General features: G+C 52.3%; 11 protein-coding genes across 11 annotated transcripts; 7 read left to right on the top strand and 4 right to left on the bottom strand.

The window, feature by feature from the left end:
- Positions 1-3: 3 nt before the first annotated feature.
- BD324DRAFT_574636 (glucocerebrosidase) lies at positions 4-3011 on the bottom strand (the record flags this gene model as incomplete). Its single annotated transcript, XM_022013075.1, has 15 exons — positions 4-498; positions 552-671; positions 725-770; positions 806-901; positions 952-1100; positions 1149-1218; positions 1269-1723; positions 1775-1828; positions 1867-2057; positions 2144-2285; positions 2341-2379; positions 2431-2512; positions 2561-2603; positions 2656-2777; positions 2860-3011. 15 exons carry the CDS (start codon positions 3009-3011, stop codon positions 4-6), a joined length of 2256 nt encoding a protein of 751 aa, XP_021874712.1.
- A 75-nt stretch (positions 3012-3086) lies between these two features.
- On the bottom strand, positions 3087-4686 carry BD324DRAFT_34506 (PUA-like domain-containing protein). Its single transcript, XM_022012536.1, has 7 exons — positions 4532-4686; positions 4413-4488; positions 3906-4373; positions 3781-3864; positions 3663-3740; positions 3474-3615; positions 3087-3418 (listed from the first exon to the last, which is right to left on the bottom strand). The coding sequence occupies exons 1-7, from the start codon at positions 4590-4592 to the stop codon at positions 3149-3151; spliced, it is 1179 nt and encodes a 392-aa protein (XP_021874711.1). The 5' UTR covers positions 4593-4686; the 3' UTR covers positions 3087-3148.
- Positions 4687-4930: 244 nt separating this feature from the next.
- BD324DRAFT_34553 (hypothetical protein) lies at positions 4931-6288 on the top strand. The gene has a single exon (XM_022012537.1). The coding sequence runs from the start codon at positions 5269-5271 to the stop codon at positions 6148-6150; it is 882 nt and encodes a 293-aa protein (XP_021874710.1). The 5' UTR covers positions 4931-5268; the 3' UTR covers positions 6151-6288.
- A 138-nt stretch (positions 6289-6426) lies between these two features.
- On the bottom strand, positions 6427-7370 carry BD324DRAFT_574736 (vacuolar protein sorting-associated; the record flags this gene model as incomplete). The annotated part of the gene is made up of 5 exons (XM_022013084.1): positions 6427-6495; positions 6555-6615; positions 6668-6930; positions 6990-7092; positions 7228-7370. 5 exons carry the CDS (start codon positions 7368-7370, stop codon positions 6427-6429), a joined length of 639 nt encoding a protein of 212 aa, XP_021874709.1.
- A 2308-nt stretch (positions 7371-9678) lies between these two features.
- On the top strand, positions 9679-10693 carry BD324DRAFT_34359 (hypothetical protein). Its single transcript, XM_022012527.1, has one exon. The coding sequence runs from the start codon at positions 9781-9783 to the stop codon at positions 10486-10488; it is 708 nt and encodes a 235-aa protein (XP_021874708.1). The 5' UTR covers positions 9679-9780; the 3' UTR covers positions 10489-10693.
- Positions 10413-12142, top strand: BD324DRAFT_34373 (mitochondrial carrier domain-containing protein). Its single transcript, XM_022012530.1, has 11 exons — positions 10413-10529; positions 10610-10759; positions 10849-10871; positions 10923-10973; positions 11042-11172; positions 11228-11258; positions 11313-11461; positions 11513-11684; positions 11737-11767; positions 11810-11933; positions 11987-12142. The coding sequence occupies exons 1-11, from the start codon at positions 10511-10513 to the stop codon at positions 12048-12050; spliced, it is 945 nt and encodes a 314-aa protein (XP_021874707.1). The 5' UTR covers positions 10413-10510; the 3' UTR covers positions 12051-12142.
- A 3612-nt stretch (positions 12143-15754) lies between these two features.
- BD324DRAFT_606724 (hypothetical protein) lies at positions 15755-17862 on the top strand (the record flags this gene model as incomplete). Its single annotated transcript, XM_022014025.1, has 3 exons — positions 15755-15846; positions 15908-16022; positions 16183-17862. The coding sequence occupies 3 exons, from the start codon at positions 15755-15757 to the stop codon at positions 17860-17862; spliced, it is 1887 nt and encodes a 628-aa protein (XP_021874706.1).
- A 600-nt stretch (positions 17863-18462) lies between these two features.
- BD324DRAFT_612928 (Nuf2 family-domain-containing protein) lies at positions 18463-20536 on the bottom strand. The gene is made up of 10 exons (XM_022014457.1): positions 20249-20536; positions 20137-20183; positions 19970-20086; positions 19858-19917; positions 19744-19800; positions 19533-19689; positions 19136-19483; positions 18975-19084; positions 18678-18841; positions 18463-18599 (listed from the first exon to the last, which is right to left on the bottom strand). The coding sequence occupies exons 1-10, from the start codon at positions 20498-20500 to the stop codon at positions 18544-18546; spliced, it is 1368 nt and encodes a 455-aa protein (XP_021874705.1). The 5' UTR covers positions 20501-20536; the 3' UTR covers positions 18463-18543.
- A 78-nt stretch (positions 20537-20614) lies between these two features.
- On the top strand, positions 20615-24807 carry BD324DRAFT_612924 (nuclear condensing complex subunit, C-term domain-domain-containing protein). Its single transcript, XM_022014456.1, has 18 exons — positions 20615-20895; positions 20955-21110; positions 21161-21329; positions 21415-21603; positions 21663-21939; positions 21990-22092; positions 22141-22217; positions 22256-22472; positions 22540-22691; positions 22744-22899; positions 22954-23085; positions 23134-23433; positions 23480-23611; positions 23661-23785; positions 23843-23928; positions 23982-24097; positions 24147-24307; positions 24360-24807. Exons 1-18 carry the CDS (start codon positions 20709-20711, stop codon positions 24742-24744), a joined length of 3120 nt encoding a protein of 1039 aa, XP_021874704.1. The 5' UTR covers positions 20615-20708; the 3' UTR covers positions 24745-24807.
- A 3-nt stretch (positions 24808-24810) lies between these two features.
- Positions 24811-26405, top strand: BD324DRAFT_612921 (CobW/HypB/UreG, nucleotide-binding domain-domain-containing protein). The gene is made up of 6 exons (XM_022014455.1): positions 24811-25224; positions 25398-25476; positions 25530-25600; positions 25707-25925; positions 25986-26107; positions 26157-26405. The coding sequence occupies exons 1-6, from the start codon at positions 25044-25046 to the stop codon at positions 26358-26360; spliced, it is 876 nt and encodes a 291-aa protein (XP_021874703.1). The 5' UTR covers positions 24811-25043; the 3' UTR covers positions 26361-26405.
- A 167-nt stretch (positions 26406-26572) lies between these two features.
- Positions 26573-27715, top strand: BD324DRAFT_678424 (hypothetical protein). Its single transcript, XM_022018991.1, has 5 exons — positions 26573-26744; positions 26879-26901; positions 27003-27096; positions 27232-27341; positions 27393-27715. The coding sequence occupies exons 1-5, from the start codon at positions 26716-26718 to the stop codon at positions 27473-27475; spliced, it is 339 nt and encodes a 112-aa protein (XP_021874702.1). The 5' UTR covers positions 26573-26715; the 3' UTR covers positions 27476-27715.
- Positions 27716-27721: the final 6 nt, after the last annotated feature.

The following is a 27721-nucleotide window of genomic DNA, read 5'->3' as shown; positions in this document are numbered from 1 at the left end:
TGCTCAAAAGCCCCACTTCGTCTCTCTGATCCCTCTAATCTCATCCTGCTTCCACTGGAGCTTGGTTCCGTAAATCATGCCGACGATTGCCAGTAACAGGAGTGTGATCATGGTCACCCAGCTCCCTACGCCGTATTCGTCTTGAGCCGGACGTTTACCCTTGACCCAAATGTCGACTCGACGGATCTTGTTCGCCTTTTTCCGGTCAGCCCATGCGGGCGCATCAGAAAACCAAAGATAAGCTCTTTGATTCTCATAATCGAATTTGATCCGTCCACCGATAGACACTTGATACTCTGTCTTCCCTTCAGCATAGATGCGAGACGGAAGGTAGATCTCGGTGATGTGAGCAGTGGACGGAACTTCTGCAGAGGCCGCTTCTTCTGACGAATTCGATCCTAGTCGAATAGGAGACTGCAGGCGGTAGGTGAAGACTGAGGTAGAAGGGTCGTACTCATGTGATAAGGGCGTTCCTGCCGTAGCGATGGCATAGGGTCGCTAAGCGAAAAGGTGTGAATTTTTGAACCCATGCGAACGAGGTTCAGACTTACGACGACGCTGTCAAGCAATCTAGCACCGTGATCGAGCCTCGATTTTGAGCCAGCTTTCTGGGATCCGACAGCCACCCGGCGACTTTCGTCCGAGTACCAAGAGAAGTTTTCAGCGTTCCACTTAACGAAGCATCAGACTGGCATGATCTTTTATCATTGAATCATTGACTCACATCGTCGCCAAGGTCATCCCTATTGCTCGGATTGTAGGTCCAAAGACTTTTCGTCAGTAACTGACTCCGGGATCGACGCACTTAAATCCGACCATCGAGGTTTCAAACGCTGAGATCATTGCGTCCATCATGCGCTCTTGCCACCTCCAATCGCCCGACTTGAACGCCGTTCCGTCACTAGACCGACGTGAGCGCACGGTCTCCGAGCGGCAACACGCGAAACTCACTTCATATCCATGGGTAGTCCACTCTCGCCGATCACTATTGGCACCTCACCGATCTGCTTCCTCGCATTCTCTACGATGTTTTTGACCTGTCTGGCATAGTTGGCCTTGACCTGTCTACCCCAATATAGACATTTGAACACGAAAGCGCCCTGAGAATTGGATCAGTGACTATCAAAAGGTCCGACATAGACACCCACTCTTGAGAGGTCCTGGACGTTGACCGTGAAATTTCCAAATTGTTTCTTGAACAAGGTATTGATATCGTACCTTAAGTGGCATAATGAGCGTATACTCCACGGGTATTGTAGCCTTCTCACCAGTGCGGGGCAAAGACGAGATTCTGAGGGATGACACCCTCCGGCCATTCTGGGCAGAATTCGTTGGGAACAACTTCGATCATGCGCATCTTTCCCTTCTTATCTCGTAACTTGTTGTTCATCATCGCTTCCCATTTTCTCACGAATGGCCAGTAACAGTCTTGGTAGAAATCGACGTCTCGTCCTTTGACGCCTTTGACAAAGTAGTTCTCTTGAAGGACCACAGCCGTCTGCTTCGCGTCGCTCCAACGCCAGACACCCTCTTTCTCCCAGGGACATGAACCCTTCCATGCCGAGGTGCCTGAGGGGTTGGCTGTGATTCGCTTGGCGATACGTGTAGGCCAAGGAAAGGATCGTGTATAATGGGGAACGTTTGGCGTCGGATGCCCGGCACCCATTGACATAGACTGGAAAGCTGAAGGATAATCGCCGAGATGCAGGTCCGTGTTGTAATTCTCAAGAGGAGTCAGCGCGATTCTTCATCGCTCAGTTTTCACGGTACACACCCATTCATTGATGGTTGGCAGTCCAATGAATCCGGGATGAGGCTCGTTCATCAACTGGCAAACCTCAGTATCGAACATGAACGTTGACCTACCTCGAAACCCAGGACACCGTTCACATCTCCCACAGCATCGATGAGGCGCTCAAAGGCTTTGAGGAAAGCGTCTTGAAGATACGACTGGATGTTGACTTCCCGTTCACCATCTTGCACCGTGAGAGACGGGGCGAACATTTTGCCTCCCCAGAAGAATGTGCTAGAGAACAAGTGAGAATGGATAGCCCACGCTACAAATCTTAGACTTGCCTCATTGAGGCACAAGCAAGCTTCTGATAGCCTGAATCGTCGGCTCTTGGCTATAGAGACCACGTACCTGTCGGCCATAGACCACGTTCTCCTTCCAGCTTTCCACCTCGGATACCGTCCAGGAACGCTGCGCCTGACTTGACGAGCTTTTCGCCGTCAGAGCTCAGATCAAAGCCTGCCGCCTCCAGTGTCCATCCAGGTGCTCCGCTCTAGATTGGATAATGTGAGCTTGCCACCGCCATCATAAGTTGGAAGCAGACCAACCCCTCCACAATACCGGGACCAAACGTCCTGATGCATCGCCTGATAATTTTGTGAGTTGGCAGACGCTCGAATAGCCTCATTGAACCTCACGACATATGCGACGATTCCATACTCTGACATGCTCTTCAGTAGGGCTCGAAGGTACGCCAGGTACTCCTCATCGTACTGCCCACTGGTGGCCAGGTCAGTATGAAAGCGACGAAATTCAAGTCAAACCCACTGGCCAGCATGCTCTATAGCATCCCATGTGACGGTTATGCGCACTGGAGGTCAGTCAGTCAGATGTTCCCGGTGATACTATTCTCAACGACGTACAGAACGTCAGGCCCCAGGATTTCAGCCTCTGCCAGTGCTCGGCGGCATCTTCCAAGGGGAAGGGTCTACCGATGTAGCTGACCTTGGCGTGCTCATGAAGAGGCCCAGAGGGGCGATTAGGTCTATAAATTTGGTCAATATCATCGTGAACATACACAGTCGGGTGTAGCGACACCAACGGCGGGTCACTGAGCTCAAACTCACACTTTGCTAGCAGCACCTACATTGGCCCCTCGAAGATGCAGAATTCTGCCGTGTTGGTCGATAAAATGCCGCTCAAAAGTCTTGACGTTGGATGCAGTTAGCTTCAGAGGCTTCAGAGAGGAAGTGTCCACCTCAGCGACATGAGTCGACATGGCCACGGTGTAAAGTAGATACCGGCAATCCTCGCAACCGTCGTCATTCAGTCAGAATCGATGGACGCAGCGCGCGTGAAACCGGGGACCCCGCACGTAGTGGTATACAAGAATGCCCAAAATGCATGACCAATCGTTCACTCATGGCTTCCCTCCTCGAGTTCAGTGGGATCCTCATCTCGCCTGAGTGTCAATGGCGGCTGCCCCGGAACGCGCTTGAAAGCATATCTACAAACCATCAGCGCTCTTGATTTCCCGCCCACTACGCCTCGAGTGAGACCAGCTGCCATCCAGGCTTTTTCAACAGTATAAAGTCCATCGTATCTGTACCCCCCAAGAGGAGCGTATGGCGAATCGAGCTTGAAGCCTCGAATCACTCGCACAGGTTGACGTGTTTCTGCGGAGCGCTTGACCAAAGTTATCATTCAGCGGGGTATAACATTCAAACGCCAAGCAGCTCACCTTCAACGCAGCATTTTTGGGATTGCTGAAGGATTGATCCGATGTCTGGGGCGCCGTACGGAGATTCTTTGGGTTGTTTTTCGTCCCCTTGAGATCCCTACCTCCGGAGCCAGTGTATGTGAATGCTTCACCGAGATCGACGCTGGAAGGCGGTGAAAAATGTCCCATTTCATTTCAATTTGAACTCACTCGTCCGGATATCCTCCTGATAATGCGACTGACCAAGCGCCATCCTCCTCGTTGCCCGATATTCCAGCCACAGTCGGCCTGACGAAGTGAGCATGAATGCTCGGCACTCAGCACTCACGCATGAATGGCATCTGTCGAACAGTCCATCCGGGAAGCCCACCACCTTCCTACTTCGACCCCCGGTATATGACCGAACTGTTTCCTGCCAGCCGTGAGTGCAAGTCCTCCGATCACAATACCTACGGGTCCTGTGTCCTGACTCCCATTCGTTGGGCATTCCGCTGTCGAGCCATGTCCTTGGCATCCTCATCTTCCTCCTTGTCATGGATAAACTCATCATCGTCGACAAGGGTACTGCTCCCTGTTCTACTCCCAGCGATAGTACTGGATCGCACTGACGAGGGACTGCCGATGGAGCTTCCATCCCCAGTATAGTCAACTTTGCGTCCCGGTGTCCTCCCGCTACGCCTCAGATTACCATCACCCGAGGCAGGGCTCTCGGCAGGTGAATCACCCATCCCAGTAGTCGTTCGCTTGGCCGAGGTGCGAGAGGAATCATCTTGATCCTCCGCTTCCAGTTTCCGCTTCACAGATAGTGATTTGCGGAGTGTGGTGAATGGAGCTTTCTTGAGCGGTGGTTTTGGATTTTCAGGTGCGATTCTTGCGCCCGGGCTGCTGAGACCAAGAGATAAGAGTAGAGCTTCATTGTCCCTCACGAGAATCAGCGAAAATCAGCGAGTCCATAGTCACCTGATATTCTGCAGCCTCTGGTCCTCGTAGCTCAAGGTCGCAGCTTCACCTGCCATCTCGTGAACGTTGATGAAACCTGAACATCAGTCGCGCGGCTCGCTTAGATTAGAGTCACTTACGTAATGCAAGAGACGCGTCTGGCTGATGTCGACCACCGCGGGGTTCTTGCTTCTCTACCATTGACAAACTGGTCTCCCATCTTCATTTTCAGCATTCCTCCCGGTCAGCTGTTGATCTTCAGGTTTCAGACGGATCAAATTGCGCTGGCCTATTTATGCCCTCCTGCTGTGACTCGACCTTCCCAGTGCGCACGAGTTACCAAACCACTACTTTTGCCTCGGTAGATCATGTCGCTTGGTCATCTCCTTTCCAAACGCCGTTTTGACCCTTTGAGCAGACCCGAGGGATCTCATTGGGCAGCCACACACCCCATCTCTAGGCTCATAGACGCTCCTCGGTGATCTTCCGATCACCGAAAAACAGGAGAGAGAAGCGGCTTGCCCATCGTCTCTAGGGACTTCTAACCCTAAGGTGAGCGAGTGTCCGTGCATTCTTGAAGTGAGGCTGACATCGTTCCAGTTGATTTCAATCCTCGTTTCGCTCCCACCTCTCTTGATGCTTTGTCTCCCATTTTCGCCTTGTGGCGAGCCCACGCCATACCACGCAGTACCTGCGCCCACAGTAAAGCCCTTGATTCCGATTTGGGATAGGTTACAAGGGCTTCCGGGCTTATACTCCTGCTACGTGGCTCGAGAAGCTGCGGTCTTCGGTATGGCTGTTGACGGATCGGGCTGAGGAGTTCATATCGTCCCAGAGGCTCAAGCAAAAGCCAGCGAGCGAGAAGATTCCCTCGTGGATGAACGGTGTAAAGATCCTGAGCGTCTTTCCGCACCATGATCATTGTTCCCTGGCCGCGGGCGGGAATCTGCCCTGTCGTGCCATCTGGGATGGGTCAAAAGGCTTTCTTTGGAAGGCCGAGGAAGATGCTGCTATTGGTCGTCCTTCTCTTTCCCGGAGTCGAGAGCTCGAGAGTGGTCAGTCTGTGGGGTCTCACAAATCGTGGATGTTCTGGGTCGAACGGCGTTTGCTTTCAACCGAGTGGTTTGTGTTTGATCATTACTTTGCGGTCTGGGAAGGTCGAGCATGTAGGAAGCGCTCCGGATGGGTTAGTCGATCTACGACGAGACTCGTTGATCCCTCTGGGAGAGATATACGAATTGGGTTGGCCCGCAGAACGCCGCCTCGGGCGGCCTCTGGCGACCAGTCTGCATGTCCCGCAAGAAAATTATTCCTCGAATCATCTCACACCCTAGCTCATAATCATTCTGCCCCTCTCTACCGCCGCCTTGTCGTTTCTGCCTTTCCTCGCGATCGAAGGCGTCAGCAGAGCCGGCAAACCTCGATACCGCCTTTGTCTCCGTCACCCTCCCCATGGATCCCTGAGCCTATTTGCGCAAGTCAAGTCTCGACTCGATATTCCGTCCTCTCTTCGGTTTCCCACGTGCTCGAAGACCAGCTGTACCGCTTCTTCTCCCGCACTGTCCATCCGTCTCCACTAGCACGCCGAATCCGACTCCTGCTGTCCGTCGGCGAAGACCCCACCAGGGTAGAGTCATGCGCTCGAGCCTTCACACCGTGGCAGGTTGTTAGATCCCCGGTCATATGCCCTTCAGAGCTCGTACTTGTGGGCGGGCATGTGGGACATAGTTGCGAGCGCTGCGAGGGCTGCGTGTTTTGAAAGAGAGGCGTCGAGTTGGGCGAAGTGCCGGGTAAAGGGGTTTCTTCCGGCAGCGGCAAGGTGACTGAGACTTGGCCAGTTGATGAGACTCGCCGGTCTGACGTGACAAGTGATGAGCGAGCAGAGTAGGGGTGTAGAAGGATGTTGGCATCCTTCACCAGAGTGTATGTGGGGAAGTCAGCGGGTCGAGGAGTGACACGGGGGAGGATCGCATTGTCGACCCAGAGATCCTGTTGCGGCCACATCGGCTCTTAGACTGCTTGACGCCTGGTGTATCTAGGCCGCCTTCGACGTCGATAGAGAGCGGAAGAATTCGTTGTATGCGTTTTCGATGTCAAATAGCATCTGTCAAAGCGTCAATGCGAAGCCTGCAAATCGTACTGCGCCGGACAACGAAAGCTCACTTGGCGAGACTGCTCTTCGGTAATCTCATCACTGGCTTTGAGAGCATTAAGCGTGATGAGCCTGGGCATCTTGTTAGCTAGGGAGGTAAGGCACTCTTGGAAATAAGACCGACCAATGAACAATCTTGCCCCTTCCCTCCCACTCTTGACTCCCCTTGAATCTCGAATACCCACTCATCAACTCTGTCAAGAATGGATGTAATTGGTCCTTCGCTCGAAGGTTGAGCTTGAGAGCATCCATGAACGTGATGAACGATTGAGTGGTCTCTGCGACCCATTTCCCATGTTCAGAGCCCCCTTCAGTGGCCTCTGACGAGTGCTCGACCGTGGCTGGGACACCAACCTGCAGTCGATGTAATGCGGCGGGATGATCCATCTTGATTGGGAGAGGGTAGTCAGACTCCGAATCCGCTGCTCACGAAACCCATGACTCACTTTGTAACGCTTCATGAATGTCTCCAAGCCTCCTATCTCATCTCCTACGAGCTTCATGAGACTCTTGTATTGTGCCAAGAGCTTGATGCACGCGGGTGCATACCTTGGAGCAGATCGTGATCAGCGATGCAAACATTGACGCAGAACTTGAGACGTCCAGCTCCTGATCTGAAGATCGTTCGACTCGGACAGTCCCTGCCATTGTCGATCGTTGCCCAGCTCAGGCCATCCGACTCACTCTTTACCGGTTACGCTGTCCCTCACATATGCTCGTTCAAGGTATTCCAGAGAAACGATGATGGAGTAGAGCGTAGCTAGATTCTCCACTTTTTCCCTCTCGGAAGAGGTGTGATAGAGACGGACCTCCTCGTCGAGATTCATGACGAGACGACGGAAAGAGCGGAAGAAGACTCAAGGCCAGGGTGCGCGAGAACGGGTGATGAAACGAAGTACAAAGTGACAGGTTTGGGCACCTTGGGTGAGCGGAAATGTCCGTGGTCGGGGTCGTGGCAGTCAAAACGTATAATGTGGCACCTCGGATCGAGGCGTGTGATTGCTTCCTGGGACCCTCCGGACTACGAGGTGAGCCAAGGCGATGCGTACGAATGAAGGGGGTGTCCTGTGAGTATCCCTCACACTCCCTGTATTCGGAGAGTAGAGTATCACAACGGATAATCTAATCGTCAGATTACGATGTGCTCGAACTCGAGTTTCCTATTTGTTACAGCTAGAGGCAGAGAAATGCATCGATCTCGCTTGACATGTGATATCTCTATCTACCATCTTGGACTGGTCCACAGTTCCCTGCCCGATGTATGGTAGTCATCGTTCTATCAGCTCTGTCAAGACCATTTCCGGGCGGGACAGAGGTCTCGTCCGTCCCTCGTAACACTACTGACGCGTGGAGCTCGTCCCCGCTTCGCTGCTAGACGCTCCATCCGTGGAAAGTCCCGTCGAAGCATCGCCCTTGACGGCATCTATCGAGGACCTGTCCAAGGATCCTCGCTCTACATTCCCTGGCAACGTATCAGAGGGGCCGAATGAAGGTTGTTGGCTACGTCCCTCCTCCTGCCTCAGAACTGACTGCACACCTTTCACGTCGCCGAAAAATCGCTTCAGTCCTGGGGGCAAGTCAGAACTATTGGCCGTGTCGTTGGTTGTAGTGCTTGTGTCTGCGTTACCTTTCGAAGACATGCTGGATCGGCTCAGCTGGCGCTCCGACGGTGAAGAGGGTCTCTGTGCTCAAAGGCAAGTAACGAAGGAGTCATTCTACAACTCATTTTCGCTCGCCTTTATAGATGTTGAACCAGGTCTTCTGTACGTCGGTCCCTTTGCTTGGCTCTGAAGCTCTCTAACGCGTTTCCAGGTGATGATCAAGGGAAGATTGTACACCATTCACCCCTAGTCCCCTGCGCTGATCCTTTCGTTTGGCGAGCTCTCCGTTCCAGGTCAAAACTGAACCCTCTGACCTCCCACGGCGCCGAGTTCGCCTGAGAGGAGGCATTGTACAGCGCAGGTCTCGCTTACGTCCAAAAGGCCCCATATCACAGTCAGTGCGACCATATCGAAATGGTCAAGGTAGCAATGTGCGACAGGGAAGACTACCAAATGACAAGCCGCCGAGACGTTACTGTAAGTACCCAGAGTGACACTGCATGAGCCGCTCAGTTGTCCTCGCGAAGCTTGCAAGGAACTGATCCAGATCGGTCACTTTTGATCAGTTCCAGGCTCATGTCAGACTCCGGGAGTTATCGCCGGTATTCATGCATTGTGGCCGTATCCGGACCCTTGGTTGAGATGACATATCAGCCGGGAGAAAGGTGGAATCGTGACCTGTGAGCTGTTCTTGACAATCAGCTGAGATGTGAAGAGGCGGTTGCGAATTGCCTTTGGAACACGCCACTGTCAAGTAAGATTCACTAATTACAGTATGTCACTCAATTTCTGATATGTGACAAGGTGGAGGAAGAGAGGGGCATCGTCCTCCACTCGAGAAGGAGCAGCTGTATCGTTGACATTTTGCATCAGACTACGCGAGTCCTGATTCCGGGGCTATCCCCCCCCCCCCCCCCCCCCCGAACGTGGCGCGGCGAAGGAAAGGACGGGCCGTCTAGCTTGCCCGTTGACACAGTATATCTCGAAGTTCTGATCATGTCCGCAAAATGCATGCTAACAGGATAAGTACGAATATGTGTGTGCGTGTGGTTAGGGATATCAGTGGGAGTGGGAACATGTGATGTGACGGACTGAGATGGAGCTCAAAGCCTGAGACCGAACTTTTCAAGTCGTACGACGCTACTTGCCCCCTGTAGGTTCAGTGACATCAGTGGTCGGCGCTTCAGTCGTAGAATCTTGGTTCGAAGAGCTCGCAGGACGATTCCCTGCCTTGGACACGGCCAAGCTTCCCCTCTCGACAGTACGCGTATTAGAAGGACCCTTCATAGTTTGCTGAGTCGTGTTCTTCTCGTATCGCACCCATGAGTCTAGACTGTCCAGTTCTGCCCTCATCTTGCTCGACATCTGGGACTGACCACCGGTGCTGTTACCGGAAGCGTTGCTGATGCTTGTGTTCTGGTTGCCGGACATATTGCGTATATTGGGGTCTCGAGGATGCGTCAGGTCAAAGACGTGTATCTAGTGGGTTCAACGTGTGCGAAAGAGAGGGCGAAGGTCTTTCAAAATCTGTTACCGAGGAGGCTCTTTTCTATGTGCTGCTTCCACACCTCTTGCGGGGCTTCCAAAGTAGGATCAAAGGAGGGGAGGCTCGACCTTGATCTTCGAGTCCCCGTGTATGGCCCCTGTGTCTCCATCCCTCGTCAGACCTTTGATGATTGGCGTCCAGGCTCTTGCAGAAGCTGTAGTAGATCTGTCATCCATTGAGGCCAGCGTGCCATCGAAGGGAGCGATGTGTTACACCTCGTGTCGTCTTCCACCCACAGCCAAAGGAGGGCGGCGGTATCCAGAGCGCCGCCCCCTGGATGATCTTCGGAATTATAAAGGATTCCACCTAACCCGCGGCATGGCAAATCCCCAGGGCTTGGCTGCCATTGCCATGATGATCAAGCATGCACCTGTATCATTGATACGATGCTCAACTTCTGAAACCATGACGACATGGGGATCCCACCCGCCGCGTCCACGCTTCCTCCCAAAAAGCGGACTCGGCCGGAACCCATTAGCCGCGCTTGTCTCGAGACGAAAATCATCTATCTCCTCGCGGGCCGCACCTATCCCGGCTCCTTTATCTATCGTGGACTGTTTCCAGTGGACCAGACTGTGCTTATCATCTTTTTTGGACAGACAAGGGGGTTTAGACATCGTCATTCGAAAGGAAGTCTACTCCACAAGGATAATCGCTTTCGTGGATCAAGCCAGTCCTTACGGATGCACGATAGTCCTCTCCCCACCGGTCCACGTCTACCGCCTATCTGAGAATATCAGTCGCGAGAATTTGGCTAAGAGTCGGTCTGCGTATTTCACTCTGCGACTAGACGTCTGAAGCGGATTTTGGTATTCAAGAAATGGACATTGAGAAGAATGGCGAGTCCTCGCGCCCTGGTGGGTAACCCGAGAAGATGAGCTCGACTCTAGCCTCGAGCCTGTGACTAACTCCATTCTAGTCAACAAGGTATCGCCAGCCGTCGATTTCTCAGCTGGAGTCCTCGCTGGAGTGACTGGATTGATTGCCGGTCAACCGTTTGACGTGGTCAAATGTCGTTTCCAGACTGTACAGTATGCAGGTCGATACGATTCGACGTTCTCAGCTCTCAGTGAGTCAAGCAGAGGTCGCGTGAGCGTCTATGTGCGCACTCAGGCTCGCGGCCATGTGAAACAGAACATGACGCTGATCTTACTACAGGGTCTATACTCAAGGAAGAAAGGGTGTGTACGGTCTTCAATGCTCGCCAGACTTTTAGCTCACCACCGTACTAGGTCGCTGGTTTGTTCAAAGGCGTCACGTCACCGATGGCCGGGATAGCCTTTGTAAGTCTTGTTGCATGCTCAACGGCAATATGGCAAGCAGGGCGGACATGTACTCACCTGTCATCCAGATCAACGGCGTCGTCTTCACTTCCTATTCCATGTTTATGAATCTACAACTGCCGAATGCCGATTCCGATGTCTCTGAACCTTCACTGGCCAAGATCTGTCTGGCCGGGGCAGGTAGTGGAGTCCTCGCGTCGTGAGTCATTCATGATAAAGAGAGGCACAATCACTGTACGGCTGACACTCCGCAGACTCATCGCGTGCCCGACCGAGCTTGTCAAGGTGAGAGTCAAGAAACGACGCATCAAAACCTGATCACTTTGCCCCCCTTGATAGATCCGGCAACAATCCGCTCCTCCGCATCTTAATCCCTCAACGTTATCGGTCTGCCGGAGCATCCTCGCAACGGACGGACTGAGAGGTCTCTATCGTGGTTTACCAGCGACTGGACTGAGAGATTTAGCTTATGGACCGTATTTCGGCACGTGAGTGAATGTCCAACGTGACTGCTGCTGATTGGGCCAAACCAACTTTAGGTACGAAGCTGTCTGCCGATTCTTCAAATCGCGTAAACCTCCTGTCGACTCTCCGTCTCCACATCGAAATCGCCATACGAGTCTGATTGACGAGGCGGAGGAGGAAATGGCGACGTTGACATGGCCAGAGTTGATGACTGCTGGAGGTCTGGCCGGAGTGGTAGCTTGGCTGGTGGGTTCGCAAGCGAATGATGATCCATGGACTGACTTTTGGGCTCCCATAGGTAACATTTCCTCTGGACGTGTTCAAGACGCGTATGCAGACTGTCCCTTGGAATGGAGATGATATAGCTTCAGGGAATGGATCAATGCAACGTCACCGGTCAGCGTCCAAGCCTTCACTGTATCGCGTTGGAGCCGATGCTATTCGGACGGAAGGCTGGCGAGTCATGTTTGCAGGACTGGGACCGACATTAATGCGGTCAGTAAAAGAAGAACGAGAATTGTTTGAGCTGAAATGCGAGTGACCCGCAGAGCTGTCCCTACCAACATGATCCTCTTCTTGACATTTGAGGGCATCGTGACATTACTATCGTGAGAAACAGTCGCCAAAGTCGGATCGGCATCTCCCCATATGCGCGGTCAGCGACAGCGACTCGCGCGAGCCCATTGCGAACGACGTGCTGGCCACGACGGACACGATCGCGCCATCATCATCTCACGGACGCGGAGTGGAGTCAACCCGCCACCTCTTGCTTGCGTCGATTTGATTGACGATCTAGATGCACATAGAGTATACTTGGACTCGCCACCCATGCATTCGCCGGTCGATCATGTATGTCCTGCCGTCCACTGATCAAGGTATGCAAGCCTGCCTACCTGACACAGTTGAGGGGGTGGAGCATGTGTCAGATCCTAAATGCAGCGATCGAGATTGATAGTTTGAATCAGGTCAATGAGCTGTGGGGGTAAATGAGAGGGGGATTAAGTACTCTTCGTATGGTTGATTGGCGAGACGATGATGATCCCTAATGAGACATGTTGGAATTTTGTGTCTAATGTCTTTTAGTGTTTTAATGAATGAAATGATCTGTCCTGTTTCGTCTAAAAGTGGCAGATTCCGAGGTGAGCCCGCGGAGGCAAAAGACAGAGTGCCACATCTTATTAGGTTACCATATTCCTGGCAACATTCGTTTGTGGCATTTCTTCCTTTTTGGCTCCATGGAGAAATGATAAAATGATATATCGTGTCATTTGTGCTAGTCTAGACAAGGGTTCTGGCTGATAGTGCGGATCCGGAGAGGGAGAAGAAGAGCACACACAAAAAAAAAAGGAGCCGAACGGCATTGGGGTGGTCAGTCTGTCTCAGTTTCCCTTATTTCGGCGAATTCCGCCACCGTGTCCCACAGGCTTGGCACGGGTGGTAGCGAGCAACGGAAGATTGTACCTTTGTCGTTATCGGGATGACTGGTGGGATGTCAAGCATGAGGTGAGAATGTATAATGGTGGTGGTTGTGGTGGTGGTGGTGGTGGTGGTGGCTGCGGGTAGCAAAAGATGACTGTAAAGATAAGGCGAGATCACATGCTCCGTCATGGGAAAAAGTGTGTCGTCCATAGGACGCGGCGCGCGCCTCGTCTGTAACGGTTATGTGAATGGTATATCGAGGTCAACGATGTGTCAAGTATAGAATCAATCCATCCAAATGGGTGGTGGTGATGATGCTGATGATGATGAAAGCTGATGACTCTCTTTCGTCATTGGAGTGTCACTACCAAGGATTCAATATACCTGCGATAGCGTCGTGCCTACTGACTACTCCATACCATACCTGGATGCGATGTGACTACGATCTCTCTGACCTGACTGACGGGATCTCTTCGGTGGGAACAGGTTGCGCGTTGTTGTAGACCCTGTGAGAAAATCCGTCTGTCCCGGGACACTCCGCCTCCTTTTCTTTGTCTCGTAACACATCTACAGCTACACGGCCCACGGAACACGGGATCGATCGACCTTGGGAACCGAGAAAACGAGGGTCGCTCGCATCCGAGGCAGAGAGAGCAGAGTATCATCTGAACGGAGCACGGAATGCGCGGGAACGAAGTGATGGAATATGATGAGCAAAAACCTCGTCGACCCCGTCTCCCGATCTCCCCTCTCCTCCCCTCTTCACTGTCCAACAGAGTTTCGACAAAAAACATAAAATTTCGAGGTGAATGAATCTATTATGAGGGTCCCAGGAAGACGAGGAAAAATATAAAAAAACACGGGACTGAACCGGGAGCACTAATGCCGTAAAAAAGAATAAATTTCGATGAAAAATGGAGTATCTCTGTCTCGCTCATGTCCTCCCTCTCTCCGCCCGCCCTTACTCTCATGTCTCTCGGTTCTGCCCCGCGCAGTGTTTCCCCCTTCTTCCCTCGCTCACTCAGAGAATGTACCTGAGACATTGTCCGAAACATTGAGGTATATCCCTTTTTCCAGAGCGTGAGGTCGCACAGGCCAGTGGCGTTCCCGTAAAAATGGCAGGGGACCAGAGACTGAGGGGTGGGGGGGAGATGATGAGACATGGGTCGAGGTGAGATATGCTTAATTGATAGACACATTTCAAACGGGGTGATCTCACAGCGACGTACAGCGCGCGTCTTCTGCCGAATGAGCCACAGTGTATATCTCTGTGTGTGTGTATGTATGTGTGTACCGTGTTGTGTAATAACCCTGTTTCGGTCCCGTGTCCACTCGGGATCTATCACTCACTTTACACACTGTATCTCTTACATAGGGCGGGACAAGGTGCAGGAGCAGGAGCAGGAGCAGCAGCAGCACCACCATCATCATCCGGCAAGCGAGGAGTGCAGTTCAGGACATTATATCCCGGAACGCGCCTTAGTGTCTCTGCCCTCTCTCCCTGTACCTGGCCGTCGGAAAGACACACACTCTGCTACTCCCTTGCTGCACGGTAACATACCTTATCTCCCTGAACTCCCACCGAGTCACCCGACCTTTCCACCGGACCCGCTCAACACAATCCACCACCACCACCACCACCACCACCAACGCCATCTCGAAATTTGTCCATCCCTCCTCCGTTCGGTTTCTCCACCTTGGACCTAACTCAAAAGTACCCACTTTCAAGGCCCCCGTCTTCCGGGATTAAGCATTCGGCGCTTACAACAACGTAAAGGCTGGGATCCCGAGTTTCCACCTTCTCCCCTCTCTGGGCCCACCAGAGAATTGGGATAATAATAAATTACCAGGATCTATCTCGATAGAGCATTCTCCTCGACTTGTATCTCCCTTACGGAAGAAACGGGAAGCCACAACCCTCTGCTCTCTCTCTCTCTGTGCGCCAGTCCCTTTCGTTCCCATACCGGCTCCTCTCTTCGGACTCGTATTCCAAAGACAGGTCAGGACCCCTATACATTGCTGGGTTCCTGGTTCATCGGACGCATCATTTCCTTTTCCCATCCCATCGATCATTGTTTCTACTTCATCATCGACCGACCTGGTTCCCAACTCACCGTGACATTCTTACATCGTCTCGTCAGTAGCTAGATCGTCCTCCTGGGTCATATTCTCGTCTTCTCTCCTCGCTCACCGGCCATCGAAAATTATTCCCTACCTTCCCGTGGTCCGTAAAACCCACCTTCCCGTTATCTCGACCTATTTTTTCGACCGACCTCTTTCGCTCTCCCGGTCACAATTTCGTCGCCTTTCGTCCCTTTCTTTTCGATACCGACCGATCCCAGATCCAGGGAGTCAGCCATACATCAGAACCAAGACTTGACCATCAGCCACAAGGCACACAAAAGGTCTCTCATCATCAAGCCGCCAAAGACGGACGCCCATTTCTCGAGAAAACGTTTTCAGCAAGTTCTCCTCGTGGAACTCCCGTGTGGTAGTGGTGGTGACTACAACTTCGACCGCCTTCTCCGTCCCTTTTCACTCGACTTCCAACCCACCCCCCTTACACACTTTTTGTATCCGAATAATTATCATCCTGACCCACGCTGAACGCGGGATAAGGATCCTCCTCCATCCCATTCCTTCTTATATTCGACCATCATCTCATCTTGGCTCTCGCCCGGACATTGACATCTCTACCTCTTTTCACGAGTCTCAAGATTTGACCAACCCAAAAGAGTGCCCAAGGAACAGCCTGTTGGAAGACATTGCTCCCTCGTCACATAAAATCCTTATCGCTCCCTCGACGCGCGAACTCTGGACGACTCTAACCTCCTCTCGATCTGAGACGCACTGCACCTAGTGCTCTCACCCACAGACCCAACCCTTATCTCATCATCATGTTGCTTCGTCTGTTGCCCGTTCCCACCGCGGAACAACCTGCACCGCCTACCATCCTTTTCACCCTTCCACTCCCCGTCCACCCTTACACGTGAGTGACCACGAGCCAATCATCCCGAATCTCATGACTGACGTGCGCCCCTTTCTCACAGATCCAAATCTCTTCCGCTCCCCGCCAACTTACATGCTCATCGATCTGTCTGTCTACAGGAAGACATTGACTGCAGCAATGTTCTACTTGGCGAGAAATCGTCATGGATCGGAGGTGTGAGTATAATTTTTGGGTTTCTTATTTTTTTATTATTTGTTCTCCTCCAAACGCGTTGCGCCGGTGCGCCGGGGCACATGCTCGTTCTCTACAATTCCCATCCGATGGCCTACAACCTTCTTTTGTCGGCCAAGACGAGGCTGACGACTTGTCGCTTAGATCATCGACGAGGTGACATTCTCTATGGCAGCTCAAGAAATTACCGTTCGATACATTGACAACTCGTTTTCTCTGGTTCCTCTCACACCCGAATGCACCGTCCAACTCGGCAATGTCATTCAGCAGGTTCACCTCTCGTTTCAACCTGCTCCTGCTCCGGCTTCCACCACCGATTCAGCGCCTCGAGCCAGCACTTCGTCTGCAGCTTCCGTCTCTTCCGCGGCGTCTTCAGCCTCGGGATCGAGCACTGGATCCAGCACCAGCGGTCACCGACGAACACCCTCGTCTCTCCTCTTCTCCTTCCTTTCGCCCCTCTTGTCGTCTAACCAATCTCAAGCCGCGGCCACAAGGTATCAATCTCCTGTGCCTACTCCTCAACCCCCCGCTCGAGTTCACCGACGATTGGCAAGATCCCTTCTGGTCGATGCTTACAGACGACACGTCCTGCCCGCTTTAAAGGAGCAACTGCCCTCGGCTTACCTTCTTTGGCAGATCGCCAGTGAGACGGCCAGACATCATCGCGATTTTGAATCCCTCAAAGTCGACATCCAGACCACTTTGGGTGCTGCTGGCGTCAACGCCAGCTTTGCCACTCCGATGAAACGATCGCACTCTGGGTCTTCAAGCTCCGAGAGCTCGTCTCAACATTCTGGTGATCTATCCGAGTCGGACTCTGATGAAGGCGTCCCCGTCACGCCTGCCACGTCGATCTTCTCCCCTTCATCTTCCGAATGCTCTTCGCCTCTTCAGTCTCCACGACGTCGCATGGTCGTCAACCCTTCCGCTTACCTCCTCACGCTCCCACCCGCGCCGACAGTTCCCGATTCTCATCGAACAGTGTACTCTTCTCAGCTCGCTCGACTCTCCCTCCTCGTCACTCGATTGAGCTCGATCAAGAAGCTCAACGCAAAGTACGAGCGAGAAGAAGGCAAGCGACGATGGCTCGAGTCTCTTGAACGTGGTCGTGCGGGTGATCGAGCCCTCCGCAAGGCATACTCCAACAAGGAGCCCACTCCCAACGTCCGATTGACCGCCGAGCCAATCAAGCGAAGTGGTCTTTGGAGAAGTTGGACCCTCGACGATCAAATGCGAGCCGAAGTCAAGGAAGCCGCCAAGGCTGCTCTTCACCCAGCCATGATGGAATCGATCGACGAAGTCGCAGTCACTTCGGATGACGATACCGAGGATGATCACTCGCAAGCTTCAGGCTCAACCATCCGACACAACGGACCTAGAATTTATATCCCGCCCACTGTCGAAGAGGACATTGACGACGCCGCAGCGACCATCATGGTCTGCGAGCAGATCATCCACGTTTCCGCTCGACCTTCGCTCGAGAGGGCAAACGAAGAGGAGGAAGACGAGGAAGATGAGATCCCCACTCTTTCGCCTCCATCCTCCCCCTCTGCCTCTTCATCCGATACAGAGGAGGAGCCTTCAACCCCTGCCATGGACAGGGAAGACGATCTCTTCACTCCTCCTTCTATCGATGATATCTGTGTGACCTCGTCCTCCTCTGCTCTGATGGGAGCACCTCTCAGCCGATCGAAATCACGCCTCGAAACCAACTCCAAGAATCTCCCCCAGATCAAAAGTATCGTGGGGTGGGGCGGAGTCAGTGATGATGCTGAGGTCGAAGAGGTCGAAACGTACGCCGGTGTCGAAGTCATCTACGCCTAAGCGCGCCGCCCGCACCGCTCCGTCTCTCTCTCGGATTTTTTGCCCCTTCGTTTGGGCGGCTTCCAACGGACAATCATGTAAAACAATTGGACTATTTCCTCCCTCCCGAAAAACAAGAAACCTTTCTCGAGGCTTCTAGACACGTCTAGGACCATGGACATTTTTCTCTCGCCTCTCGCCATACCTTCATTTATTCTGGACACTCTCTCAACTCGCCATAATTCTGGCTTTTCATTGCGGACCACCCACACGCAATCAAGTTGTACACTCATTAGCTACCACTGCCAATACTGCTACTACTACCACTACTACCACTGCTATTGTGTCTCTCTTATATTCGGCCAAAGGAACGATTGGAAAGGATCACCTGGCATGTACACATTATACCAAAAGCGCGCCCAAGGAAATGGAAGAAAGAAAGACGGAGAATCAAAAAAAAGAGAAAGACAATCTCTCTACTCTCGAAGCAACTTTGTTTGTAACGCGTAGAAATCCCATGCTTTCCCTTAGGTCTTAGCATACGTTTAGTAGTTCAAACGATATGAATCAGGACAATGAGAAATCGTACCTTGTGAGATCAGACCACTTGCACGAAAATCAGAGCGAGCAATACATCCAACATGAAATGTACAAGTAAGAGAACGCACCATACGGAGATCATCATGTTGGTCTAGATCCTCATCATAATCCCGCAACTTCAAGATTTAAATTACCATTCACAGTCTTCATGTACGCCTCTGTTTTAGAGAGCCAGTTGTCAGCCAGGATTTGGCTCCCGCTCGCCACGCCAGCCAAACGCCCTGTCTCGAACTCACCAGCTTGCCGCCTCATTTCCCAGTAATGCGCCAAGAGATCATTGATCTCCGTCTCGTGAGTCTGTGTGAAAGCCTGCATTTCGAGGTCCAAAGCTTTCTGGTCGGCTTTGAGTCGTTGAATAGTCTTTTCCCATACGGCACGTTCCTTTTTCTGTTGCTCGTAGCTGAGACACACAGGGATCAGCCAGCCCAAAAAGCTTAATTTTTCTGAGACCGACGGCGCGATGTCAAGGCACCAGAGAGGTCCGAGGCACAGTGGGGGAAACTGTCTCAAGAGATGAAATCGGTCCGACTCACGTGGTTCCGAGACCTTCCATACGGGTCTTTGACCTTTCTCTCATCTCGCTCAGGGCGACTTGTTGACGTGAAAACTTGTCCTTTGCGTTTGTCCATTGTCGATCGAGTTGCTGGAATGGAGCCGTCAGATATCAAAAGAGAAATAATCCTCCAGGCCTCACATCAAGTCTCGCTTTGAGTCCATCCGCCTCAATTTGCTTGCCCTCGCACCCTCCACGCAGCTTCATCAAGTTTCGTTTCATCTCTTCCACTTTGGATTTCTGCTGTTCGACCTTTCGTTCCATCTCAATCAATCCTTTGAGATCTGATTCGAGCGTTCCAATGATCTCCAATCGACTGCTGAGGTCGTGGGTTTTCCGCTGAATTGAAGCTAGAGATGCTTTCTCAGCCGACACTGTAGATGACATTTCAGAGATATGTCTTTTGATTCTGTCCGGTGATTGGACGAGACGAGATCTCGCCAGAGCAGTGTTTTGAGATAGGACGGTCTGCTCATTGTTCTTGCTGGCCTGAAAACCAAAGTCAACAACGTTGTTTCAGGAATCGTTCCGTACTCACAGCCAGCTCCATGACCTGCTGTCGCTCGCTCTTGAGGCTTTCAACAGTGTGAGATAGTTGAACTTGCTCCGAGCGAAGGTTCAACAGCTCTGCGCGCACAGCTTCATTTCGCTTCTTTGCCTCTTCTGTCAAGGGTCGATCTTGGACGTTTCTGATGCTTCACGGTGGAGTGAGTCAGGGAGCGTCCAGGTGCAACAAGGATGCAACCTACGAGATTTCCTCAATAGTATTCTCCACTCGAATGAGCTGATCCTTCATCCTCTCGGTCCTGCGACTCATCAGCTAGGCGCCCGTGGAAAAACACGAGAGGCAATGACAAACGTACTGCTCAAATTGATCTCGTAAACGCTGAGCGGGTTCCGCAAACTTCTGCTCCTTGTCCTCCCTTGGATTCTCCATCAGCGGTATCTTCATGGACGATGAAGCGCAGGACCCACATATACTTTGCAAAGTTCAACACGCCACTCAGGTGATGTCTGAATCTCATGGGATCCGGTCGAGTAAGGTCACTGATTCCAAAGTTGTGTATACCACAAACAGTGGCCATTTCGCGGCTATGACAGCGTCAGCTGAAGAGCATCACTTTCCAAATGATGGGGATCACCAGTGACGGTAGAACATGGTGAATTGTAGGGCTTCGCTGTACAGTTCCTGCATAACAGTCAACATTGAACACATCGTCTTCGGCTCGTCCATAGAGACCCCCTTGAACCCACCTTGTACTCCATCATGGACATCAAAGTCCCCTTGGGACCCTCAATCATGTCCACATTGGCGCCCATCAATTGATCCAACAAGGCCGTAAAGATCATTTGCGCAGATTGAGTCGTAGGCTTTGCGACATCGTCCATCTGGACGTGGAGATCCAATGCCGCGAGGATGTTGACGATCTCCACGTTTGTCAACACTGGAAAACCAGTTTGAGGTGTTTTCGTAGTCGTTATAGGCCTCCTGACGCTGTTCATCATCTTGTGCCGAGGTGCAGAGTGTTCTAAGATATCGAGTTGGACATGTTTACAATATTGTTTGTGGTCCAGTCAAACGCGTGAGAGAAAAACCGATTATGTAAGCAAAACGCGTGTGTCAACAAATGTCCTGGACTTTGGGAACGGAGTACTGGGGCTTTGGGAACATTCGGCCTGGTTCGTTGAGCGGCGCCCACGCGCATACATCAGCATGGTCAACGCCTCTACGTCGAGACCTCGAGCTGCATCGCTATCATACCTCACGACGAGTTTACCGGGTGCCCTTCCTCCGATTTTTGACCAGGTTCAGCAGACTACGGCCAATCATAGGAAGAACATCGTGGCTTTGAAGAAGATACAGGACACATGTGCGACGGTGACAGAGAATGTGGTCAAGGGTGAGACGTCTTCACAGTCTGACTGCCGTGACTTTCGGAAGGCTGAAGCCGTCCCACAGGTGGAAGAGCAGGGATCAAGCTTTCAGGCGAGAAAGCCTTCAACACTCTCTTTGTCGATATGGTCAACCGAGTCTTACCTATAAAACGAGGTGTCAGCGTTGCGGATCGAGTCGTCAAGTTTGTCGCTTCCTATGTCACTTATGTGACTGAGCAGGGTTGGTCCACTCGCACTCGCATGGATATTACCACGCTGACCTGTCTTCAGATGCCGCTCAGCGATCAGAAGGCGAAGATGAGGGCGATACGCCTGGATCTCGGTTCGTAGGGAAGCTCTTGAAACATTTGCTCTCCGGTATGCAAGCAAAAGACAAGAATGTCAGATTCAGAGTCACATTGATGACTGTATCTATGATCAACGGCCTCGGAGAGATCGAGTGAGTGCCCGGGAGCCGGAGCGAGAGCGAGAGCGAGAGGCCGATGTTCAGCGATGAGTTCGTTTTCCCTGACGTCAATCAACAGCGACGACATGTATATCTCACTTCGGAAGAGTCTACTAGAACGCAGCTGGGACAAGGAAGCTGCTGTCAGAGTCCAAGCTGCGCTCGGTCTGGCGAAATTGCAGAGTGGAGAAGATCAAGAGGATCTCGAGGAGGGGGAAGAGTCGCTACAGGATGTCCTGCTCAACCTGTTACGATACGATCCAGCACCGTGGGTTGGGACCCCTTGCCTCTTATCTGCCGTTGACGAGATTCCTGACGTCCTCGTAGGGAAGTGCGCCGAGCTGCTCTGTATAATCTCCCTCGGACGCCTGAGACACTATCATACATCCTCGCTAGGACGCGAGATGTCGACCCAATCCTCAGGCGAATCGTCTACCATGGATCACTCTCATCAACTGCTCTGCCTGACCCTAGAGCTCTCAGCATCGCTCAGAGAGAGGGTGTCGTCCAGAATGGATTAGGAGACCGAGAAGCCAGTGTGAGGAAAGCGACAGCGGGAATGCTGGGCGGATGGCTTGATCAAGCTGGAGGCAACTTGGTGGAGGTGAGCTTGGGCTGGGATCTGATTCTGATGCCCTTTCTCACCCACCACAGTTTCTCTCTCGCTTTGATGTCATCTCGAGTCAGGTGGCTGAAGAGGCCCTCTTGTCAATTTTCGTCACTAGGCCTGATACTCTAGACAGTATAGAACTAGACGGTGGGTCGGATGAGCCGCTTGCCGGTCGTGTATTGAATCCTTTCCCAGAGACCTTTTGGACCGATCTGACACCGGAGAAGGCTTTCCTCGCCAGAGTGTACGCAGAGCATCTCAGGTCCATCAAGGTATAATTCAAACCTTAGCTTACGCTGATGCGGTCCAGGATGACGCTCGATTCGACGACAAAATGCCTGTGGTCACTGCCCTCGCCTTCAGGACACAGGACGAATACAACAAACTCGTTGAGGTATCGACGGATACCGAAGAAGGGACGCAAGTGATGGAAGAAAGAGCATTTCTGGTCGGAGAGCTTCTTAAATTGGCGTTGTTCTTGGACTACGCAGATGAGACGGGGAGGAGGAAGATGTTTCAGTTGACGCGTGAGCAGGGCTGGCGCGGATTCTCGTCCCTACCATGTGCACTGATTGACTGGCATTATCTATCTAGGCGAAATGATCTCCCAATCAACGCTACCTGAGAATCTGGTGCCTCTGTGCGTAGATGTCCTCAGCAAGATTTCCGATGGCGAGAGGGATTTGATCCGTGTCATCGTGGACGTCATCATGGAATTGAGATTCGACGAGGCGGACGAGGACGAGGTGAGCAGCTCGGATCCTTCGGAGGGGAATCCGAGCTCATTTTCCTCTCTAGCCGTTCACAAATAGTCAAGCATCCATGCTGGACACGCCGGCACCTCGACGCGTAGCCCCGAGTCGTCCTGCTGATCCCGAAGCTAAGATCAGAGCGGCTTTGATCGATTTAAGGTGTTTGGCAATCTGCATCTCGCTCCTTGAACGGGTCAACTCGGTGCGCCTATCCCTGAAAGCTCATATCTCCTCGATACAACTGACCTGCATGCAGACCCTTCAGGACAATTCAGCCTTTCATGGCTTGTTACCTGATCTCATCATTCCTGCTGTGCGGAACACCGAAGAACCAGCATTGAGAGATCAAGGCATCATAGCGTTGGGTCTGTGCTGCATGATCGACTCGGTGAGTGGCACAGAGTCTGGTCAGTTCAGAAGTCTGACCCTGTGCTAGAACATGGCGACGAAATCCTTTGCACTGTTCATGCAGCAACTCTCGGCAGCAGACGACCAGCTCAAAGTCAAAGTCGTTCAGATCGTCTTTGACCTGTTGATGGTTCAGGATATCCCGACGCTAGTGGGAAGCACTATGCCTGTGAGTTGGAGACTTGATGTCAGATTAACGCTTTGGCAGGTGGACAAAATCCCAGACTTAGTGCGGCATACGCTCAGTCAAGATTCTCCCGAAGTCCAAGCGGTGGCCTGTGAGGGTATTGCCAAGTTGATGCTGGCGGGAATGATCTCGGACACAATGGTGAGCGATGACCCTGCGCGTGAAGGGGATCCTGACGCATAGGCAGACCCTGCAAACTCTCGTCCTGCTCTATTTCTCCCCTGAGACCGCGGACAACCAAACATTGAGGCAGTGTTTGACATATTTCCTTCCTGTCTACTGTTTTTCGTTCCCGGAGAACCAAAAGAGGATGCTTTCGGTGAGAATGATGCGCCCTAATCGGTCATGCTTATGTTGACGCCCGCTAGATCTTCTCCGACACATTTGGCCTTCTCGCCCAAGTCGCTGAAGACGTTGAATCAGGTCAAGAGATGTTGCCACTTTCTCAAATTGGGCTGATGATGGTCGACTGGCTTGACCCAACGAAGGCTGTGTGAGTCTCAGTAGCGGGCGGGACTTGATCCTTTCGGGCGACTGCTGACGACCTCAGCGAACGCGAGGGCCAACAGGCGGACATGACGATTCATCTCGACTTGGCCGTGGAGATGCTCAAGTATATCATGGAGGAGGACTCCAGTAGGTTGCTGAGATTGGGGCCCGATCGGGACGCTGATGCTTTTGTAATCCAGAGGAGCTAAGAAAAGCACTCATCTCTTTCCTCGGTAAACTTGTCCTGCCAGAGAGTGAAGAAGTCGAAGCTTGGAGAGTACGATGTGTTGCTCTGCTCATTGCGAGTATTCGCACGGTGGGTTGGAAGGTGGACGGCTGAAAGCGGAGCTGAGTCACTCTCTCAGAAATGCCCGATATCCGATGCCGCCTCCCGAAACAGTCTCAACAGATTTGACGCTAGCCTGCTCAAGAAATACAAGAATGAGCTGGACGACTTCGATATGGAGGCGTTCAGGAGTGAGGAGAATGACACTGTCAAGGAGATCTACGGCTTCATCGATGACGTGTCAGTAGTTCAGGCGTGATCGGGATCCGATGCTGACGATCAATCGATTTAGGGAGGAACGAGAAGGTGATGGCGCGAGCGAAGTTGGTTCTGGACGACGACGCCGGCGAGCCAGGACTAGCGATGCGACTAGCGAGATCACCGAAGGCATGACGACTCGTATGACTGGCCTGACTGGCGATTCTGGCGAGGCCGGCTCCGACGATGAGATCGAAGAGGGGCAAAGTGGCTCCACGTCACGGAAAACAAAGAAAAGAAGCCGACCTCGGAGCAGAAGTCGAAGTGCCATGCCTAGTGTGGCGGAACATGACGAGTTGGAAGGCGATACAGCTGGTGTATCGTATGGGGATGAGGATGGCGAAGGGGAGGAAGATGATGAAGAGGAAGAAGATGCGGATGAGGATGTCGAGTCTATTCTGGATCAGGATGAGATCTAGCAAAGTACACGGTTCGATGGTTAATGGTGCTCAATGTATTATATCCGGTTCGGTATTCTCGCTCATCCGCCACATTTCAATAAGCTTCGCCGAGATAACGGATGAACGCCGGGATTGATGAGATGGACGCCGATTAGATGCAAGTGCCGTGCCAATTCTGACAACACACGGTCCACGGAAGCCCACAAAGGCTCGACGTGAGACTTGGAGTACGCTAGAGTCGACTATAGAGGCTACAAATTGGGCGAGCTCGAATACGCACATTTCTCAAGCCGAGAGAATCATTTGTCGCTCTTATCATGTCCGCTCCTCCGGTCGTCGCCTTTCACGACCGGCTTTCTGGCACCTCCAACGGTGCTGGAGACCTGCACACGCACGACGGGTCGACGTTTCACACCCATGGGCATGATCATCATGCTACAGGTGCACAGCTAGGACCAACGGAGCATGGTCATTCGCATGAACACTTGGAGAATGCAGGTGAGTCTGATGTTCAAAGGAGGGTCGTTCGAGGAGGGGCAGAAGCTATGCGATGGCATCATCTCAGCTGTCGACCTAGACTGCCTAGACTGAGGACTCGCTATATCTCTCTCTCGCCGTGGCTCGTTTGGGCAGTAGAAGCATCACCTACTGACCACACCTTCGACTTTCAGGGAAATTTGCCGAGCGTGATATGCCCGATTACACCGGACGTGATTGGTCAGAGAGAGCCTTCACGATTGGTATCGGAGGGTGAGTGTGGGCAAGACAGCCTACGTGTCCCGCTCTGATCAGCTGCGGCATAGTCCAGTGGGATCAGGCAAGACGGCACTGCTGTTGAATCTGTGTCGTACCTTCCGGGACGAATACAACATCGGTAAGACACATGGTCACACGCGGCATCAAAGACAGGTGCTAATTCAAGTATCCTCCCAACCTTTATTGTGTCTCATATCCTATGCTCGTACCCTACACTCTCACAGCCGCCGTGACAAACGACATTTTCACTCGTGAAGACCAAGAATTCCTGATTCGAAATGAGGCACTGCCGGCAGAGCGTATACGAGCCATTGAGACTGGTGGATGCCCTCACGCAGCTATCAGAGAGGATATCTCTGCCAATTTGGGAGCGCTGGAAGGGTTGCAAGCTACATTCCAGACCGAATTGTTGTTTGTGGAATCGGGAGGAGACAACTTAGCCGGTGAATGGCGATTCGGACCCTCCAGGGCGAAGTGGATCCTTACTGATGTCATTTCCTTAGCCAACTACTCGCGCGAGCTCGCAGACTATATCATCTACGTGATTGACGTGTCGGGAGGTGATAAGATTCCTCGGAAAGGCGGACCTGGCATCTCCCAGAGTGATCTACTCATCATCAACAAGGTAAAAGTCGTAAGGTCTTCATGAATTGAGACTGAGATCTCATGTACAGACCGATCTGGCACCCCACGTTGGTGCATCACTGGAAGTGATGAGACGCGACGCGGCTGAGATGAGAGATTCTGGTCCTACGCTGTTCACCAGCATCCTCCATGGTGAGGGGGTACAAGCTGTCAAGGAGGCGATTCTAGGTGCTTGGAAGGTCAGCGGAGCTGCGCGACAAGGGCAGGATAAGGGAAAGGCTGCGCAGCAGTAGCGTCCACATCTCACATACCGTTGATCATGCATCTCAGTCCTCGAATCCACCACTTTCACCCAATCCATGCCACAGTCGGTGATTTCTCAATAGCCGAGGACTCGTCTGAGTAAATTACCCAATCGGGTTAATAGCCTGTGTGGGGAATACCCCGTGGAGGTGTCCCTTAAATGCGCGGGGGAGGCGTGTTATACTGAGCCCTCCCCCTTCCAGGTTACTCTCTCTTCTTCCCTCTCTACATCTCTCTCTCTCACACACACGTCTATCGATTACCCACTTCAATTCACAGTCCAGCTCATAAGCTAGTCAAACAACTCTCATTGCTACTTGCTATTACATCAAATACATAGCCAACATGTCTCAATTCGGTACTTCCCCCACTGAGTGAGTAGAGCGTTCCTTTCCATCACCGCCACCGTCGTCGCTCTGGCAACGGGCATCTCGAACGGCGAGCCCCCTGTGCCCTGCACGACCTTCCCTCTGGTGTCATCATGATTCAACGCTGACTCTTCGCTCAGCACCATGACCACCGACAAGTCGGGTAAGTCGACTTCCCCATGCCTGCTGACACGCCTCGGCATCGCTTGCCGAGAACGCGCGTGTGACCCCGCCGTCTCATCCGTGCTGACGTCGATCTTCCAGTTGAGATCAACGACGCTCTTTTCTGCGAACACGAGATGGAAGTCTGCCAACAATGCCAATTCGACGGACGAGAAGACAACGACGCCATGATGGGGTGAGTGGTGTTCATCCATCCAGCTTCACTCGGCTGTAGCCGGGGTCCCGATTTCAGCCGCCACAACGGTGCACGCTTCTTTTGGCTCTTGAAATTTGATTCCGCCGAGTCCCAGTGCTGACTTTGGATTCAAAGATACGACCCTTTGCCTCGAGCTGCTCTTGAGATTCCCGCTCATTACAAGTCCAACAAGGATGGATCTATTCTCTGCAAGGCTCATGCCAACAGCGATTGCAAATCCTGCTGTGAGTCCGAGGTGCTTCAATAGATGACTGCGCTGACACTATCCCTCGCAGTCGGATGGAAGAAACAGATCGGCAAGCTTCACAAGGAGGCAAAGAAGGCTGGTATGAAGAAGCAAGCCAACAGTTGGGAGTGATCTTGCTCCTGGGAATCTCCGGAGTTTCGGAGACCAGTTTGACCCATTGGTCGTCTTCCCCTTTCTCATTCCCTTACCCCAAGTCTCCCCAAGTTGTCGCCCACAGTTGTTGTTTAAAAGTCGAAAGCGTTGCCACAAAGTCAAAGCAAGTTGTCAAATAAAGGGAGGAAAGTTGTGAAGTAGGTCAAATGCACGAGTGGGAAGTCATAGCAGCGGCATGCATTGTTGCTCGAAAAGTCGATGTAC

Source organism: Kockovaella imperatae, assembly GCF_002102565.1.
Source record: "Kockovaella imperatae strain NRRL Y-17943 chromosome Unknown BD324scaffold_1, whole genome shotgun sequence".
Taxonomy (NCBI): domain Eukaryota; kingdom Fungi; phylum Basidiomycota; class Tremellomycetes; order Tremellales; family Cuniculitremaceae; genus Kockovaella; species Kockovaella imperatae.
This window is presented reverse-complemented; position numbering and strand designations above follow the sequence as displayed.

Coding starts and splice junctions, on each gene's coding strand:
- BD324DRAFT_34506 (XM_022012536.1), bottom strand. CDS start 4,592: ATGGTAGAGAAGCAAGAACCCCGCGGTGGTCGACATCAGCCAGACGCG. Junction 4,374..4,412: donor CAGAGGCTGCAGAATATCAG/GTGACTATGGAC, acceptor GATTCTCGTGAG/GGACAATGAAGCTCTACTCT. Junction 3,741..3,780: donor TCGACAGATGCCATTCATGC/GTGAGTGCTGAG, acceptor TCACTTCGTCAG/GCCGACTGTGGCTGGAATAT.
- BD324DRAFT_34553 (XM_022012537.1), top strand. CDS start 5,269: ATGAACGGTGTAAAGATCCTGAGCGTCTTTCCGCACCATGATCATTGT.
- BD324DRAFT_34359 (XM_022012527.1), top strand. CDS start 9,781: ATGGCCCCTGTGTCTCCATCCCTCGTCAGACCTTTGATGATTGGCGTC.
- BD324DRAFT_34373 (XM_022012530.1), top strand. Junction 10,760..10,848: donor TTCGACGTTCTCAGCTCTCA/GTGAGTCAAGCA, acceptor ATCTTACTACAG/GGTCTATACTCAAGGAAGAA. Junction 11,685..11,736: donor CCGGAGTGGTAGCTTGGCTG/GTGGGTTCGCAA, acceptor GGGCTCCCATAG/GTAACATTTCCTCTGGACGT.
- BD324DRAFT_612928 (XM_022014457.1), bottom strand. CDS start 20,500: ATGATGAACAGCGTCAGGAGGCCTATAACGACTACGAAAACACCTCAA. Junction 20,087..20,136: donor ACCATGTTCTACCGTCACTG/GTGATCCCCATC, acceptor ACGCTGTCATAG/CCGCGAAATGGCCACTGTTT. Junction 19,801..19,857: donor TTACGAGATCAATTTGAGCA/GTACGTTTGTCA, acceptor GATGAGTCGCAG/GACCGAGAGGATGAAGGATC.
- BD324DRAFT_612924 (XM_022014456.1), top strand. CDS start 20,709: ATGGTCAACGCCTCTACGTCGAGACCTCGAGCTGCATCGCTATCATAC. Junction 21,604..21,662: donor TTACGATACGATCCAGCACC/GTGGGTTGGGAC, acceptor ACGTCCTCGTAG/GGAAGTGCGCCGAGCTGCTC. Junction 21,940..21,989: donor CTGGAGGCAACTTGGTGGAG/GTGAGCTTGGGC, acceptor CACCCACCACAG/TTTCTCTCTCGCTTTGATGT.
- BD324DRAFT_612921 (XM_022014455.1), top strand. CDS start 25,044: ATGTCCGCTCCTCCGGTCGTCGCCTTTCACGACCGGCTTTCTGGCACC. Junction 25,477..25,529: donor TTCACGATTGGTATCGGAGG/GTGAGTGTGGGC, acceptor GCTGCGGCATAG/TCCAGTGGGATCAGGCAAGA. Junction 25,601..25,706: donor CCGGGACGAATACAACATCG/GTAAGACACATG, acceptor ACACTCTCACAG/CCGCCGTGACAAACGACATT.
- BD324DRAFT_678424 (XM_022018991.1), top strand. CDS start 26,716: ATGTCTCAATTCGGTACTTCCCCCACTGA. Junction 26,902..27,002: donor CATGACCACCGACAAGTCGG/GTAAGTCGACTT, acceptor TCGATCTTCCAG/TTGAGATCAACGACGCTCTT. Junction 27,097..27,231: donor GACAACGACGCCATGATGGG/GTGAGTGGTGTT, acceptor TTGGATTCAAAG/ATACGACCCTTTGCCTCGAG.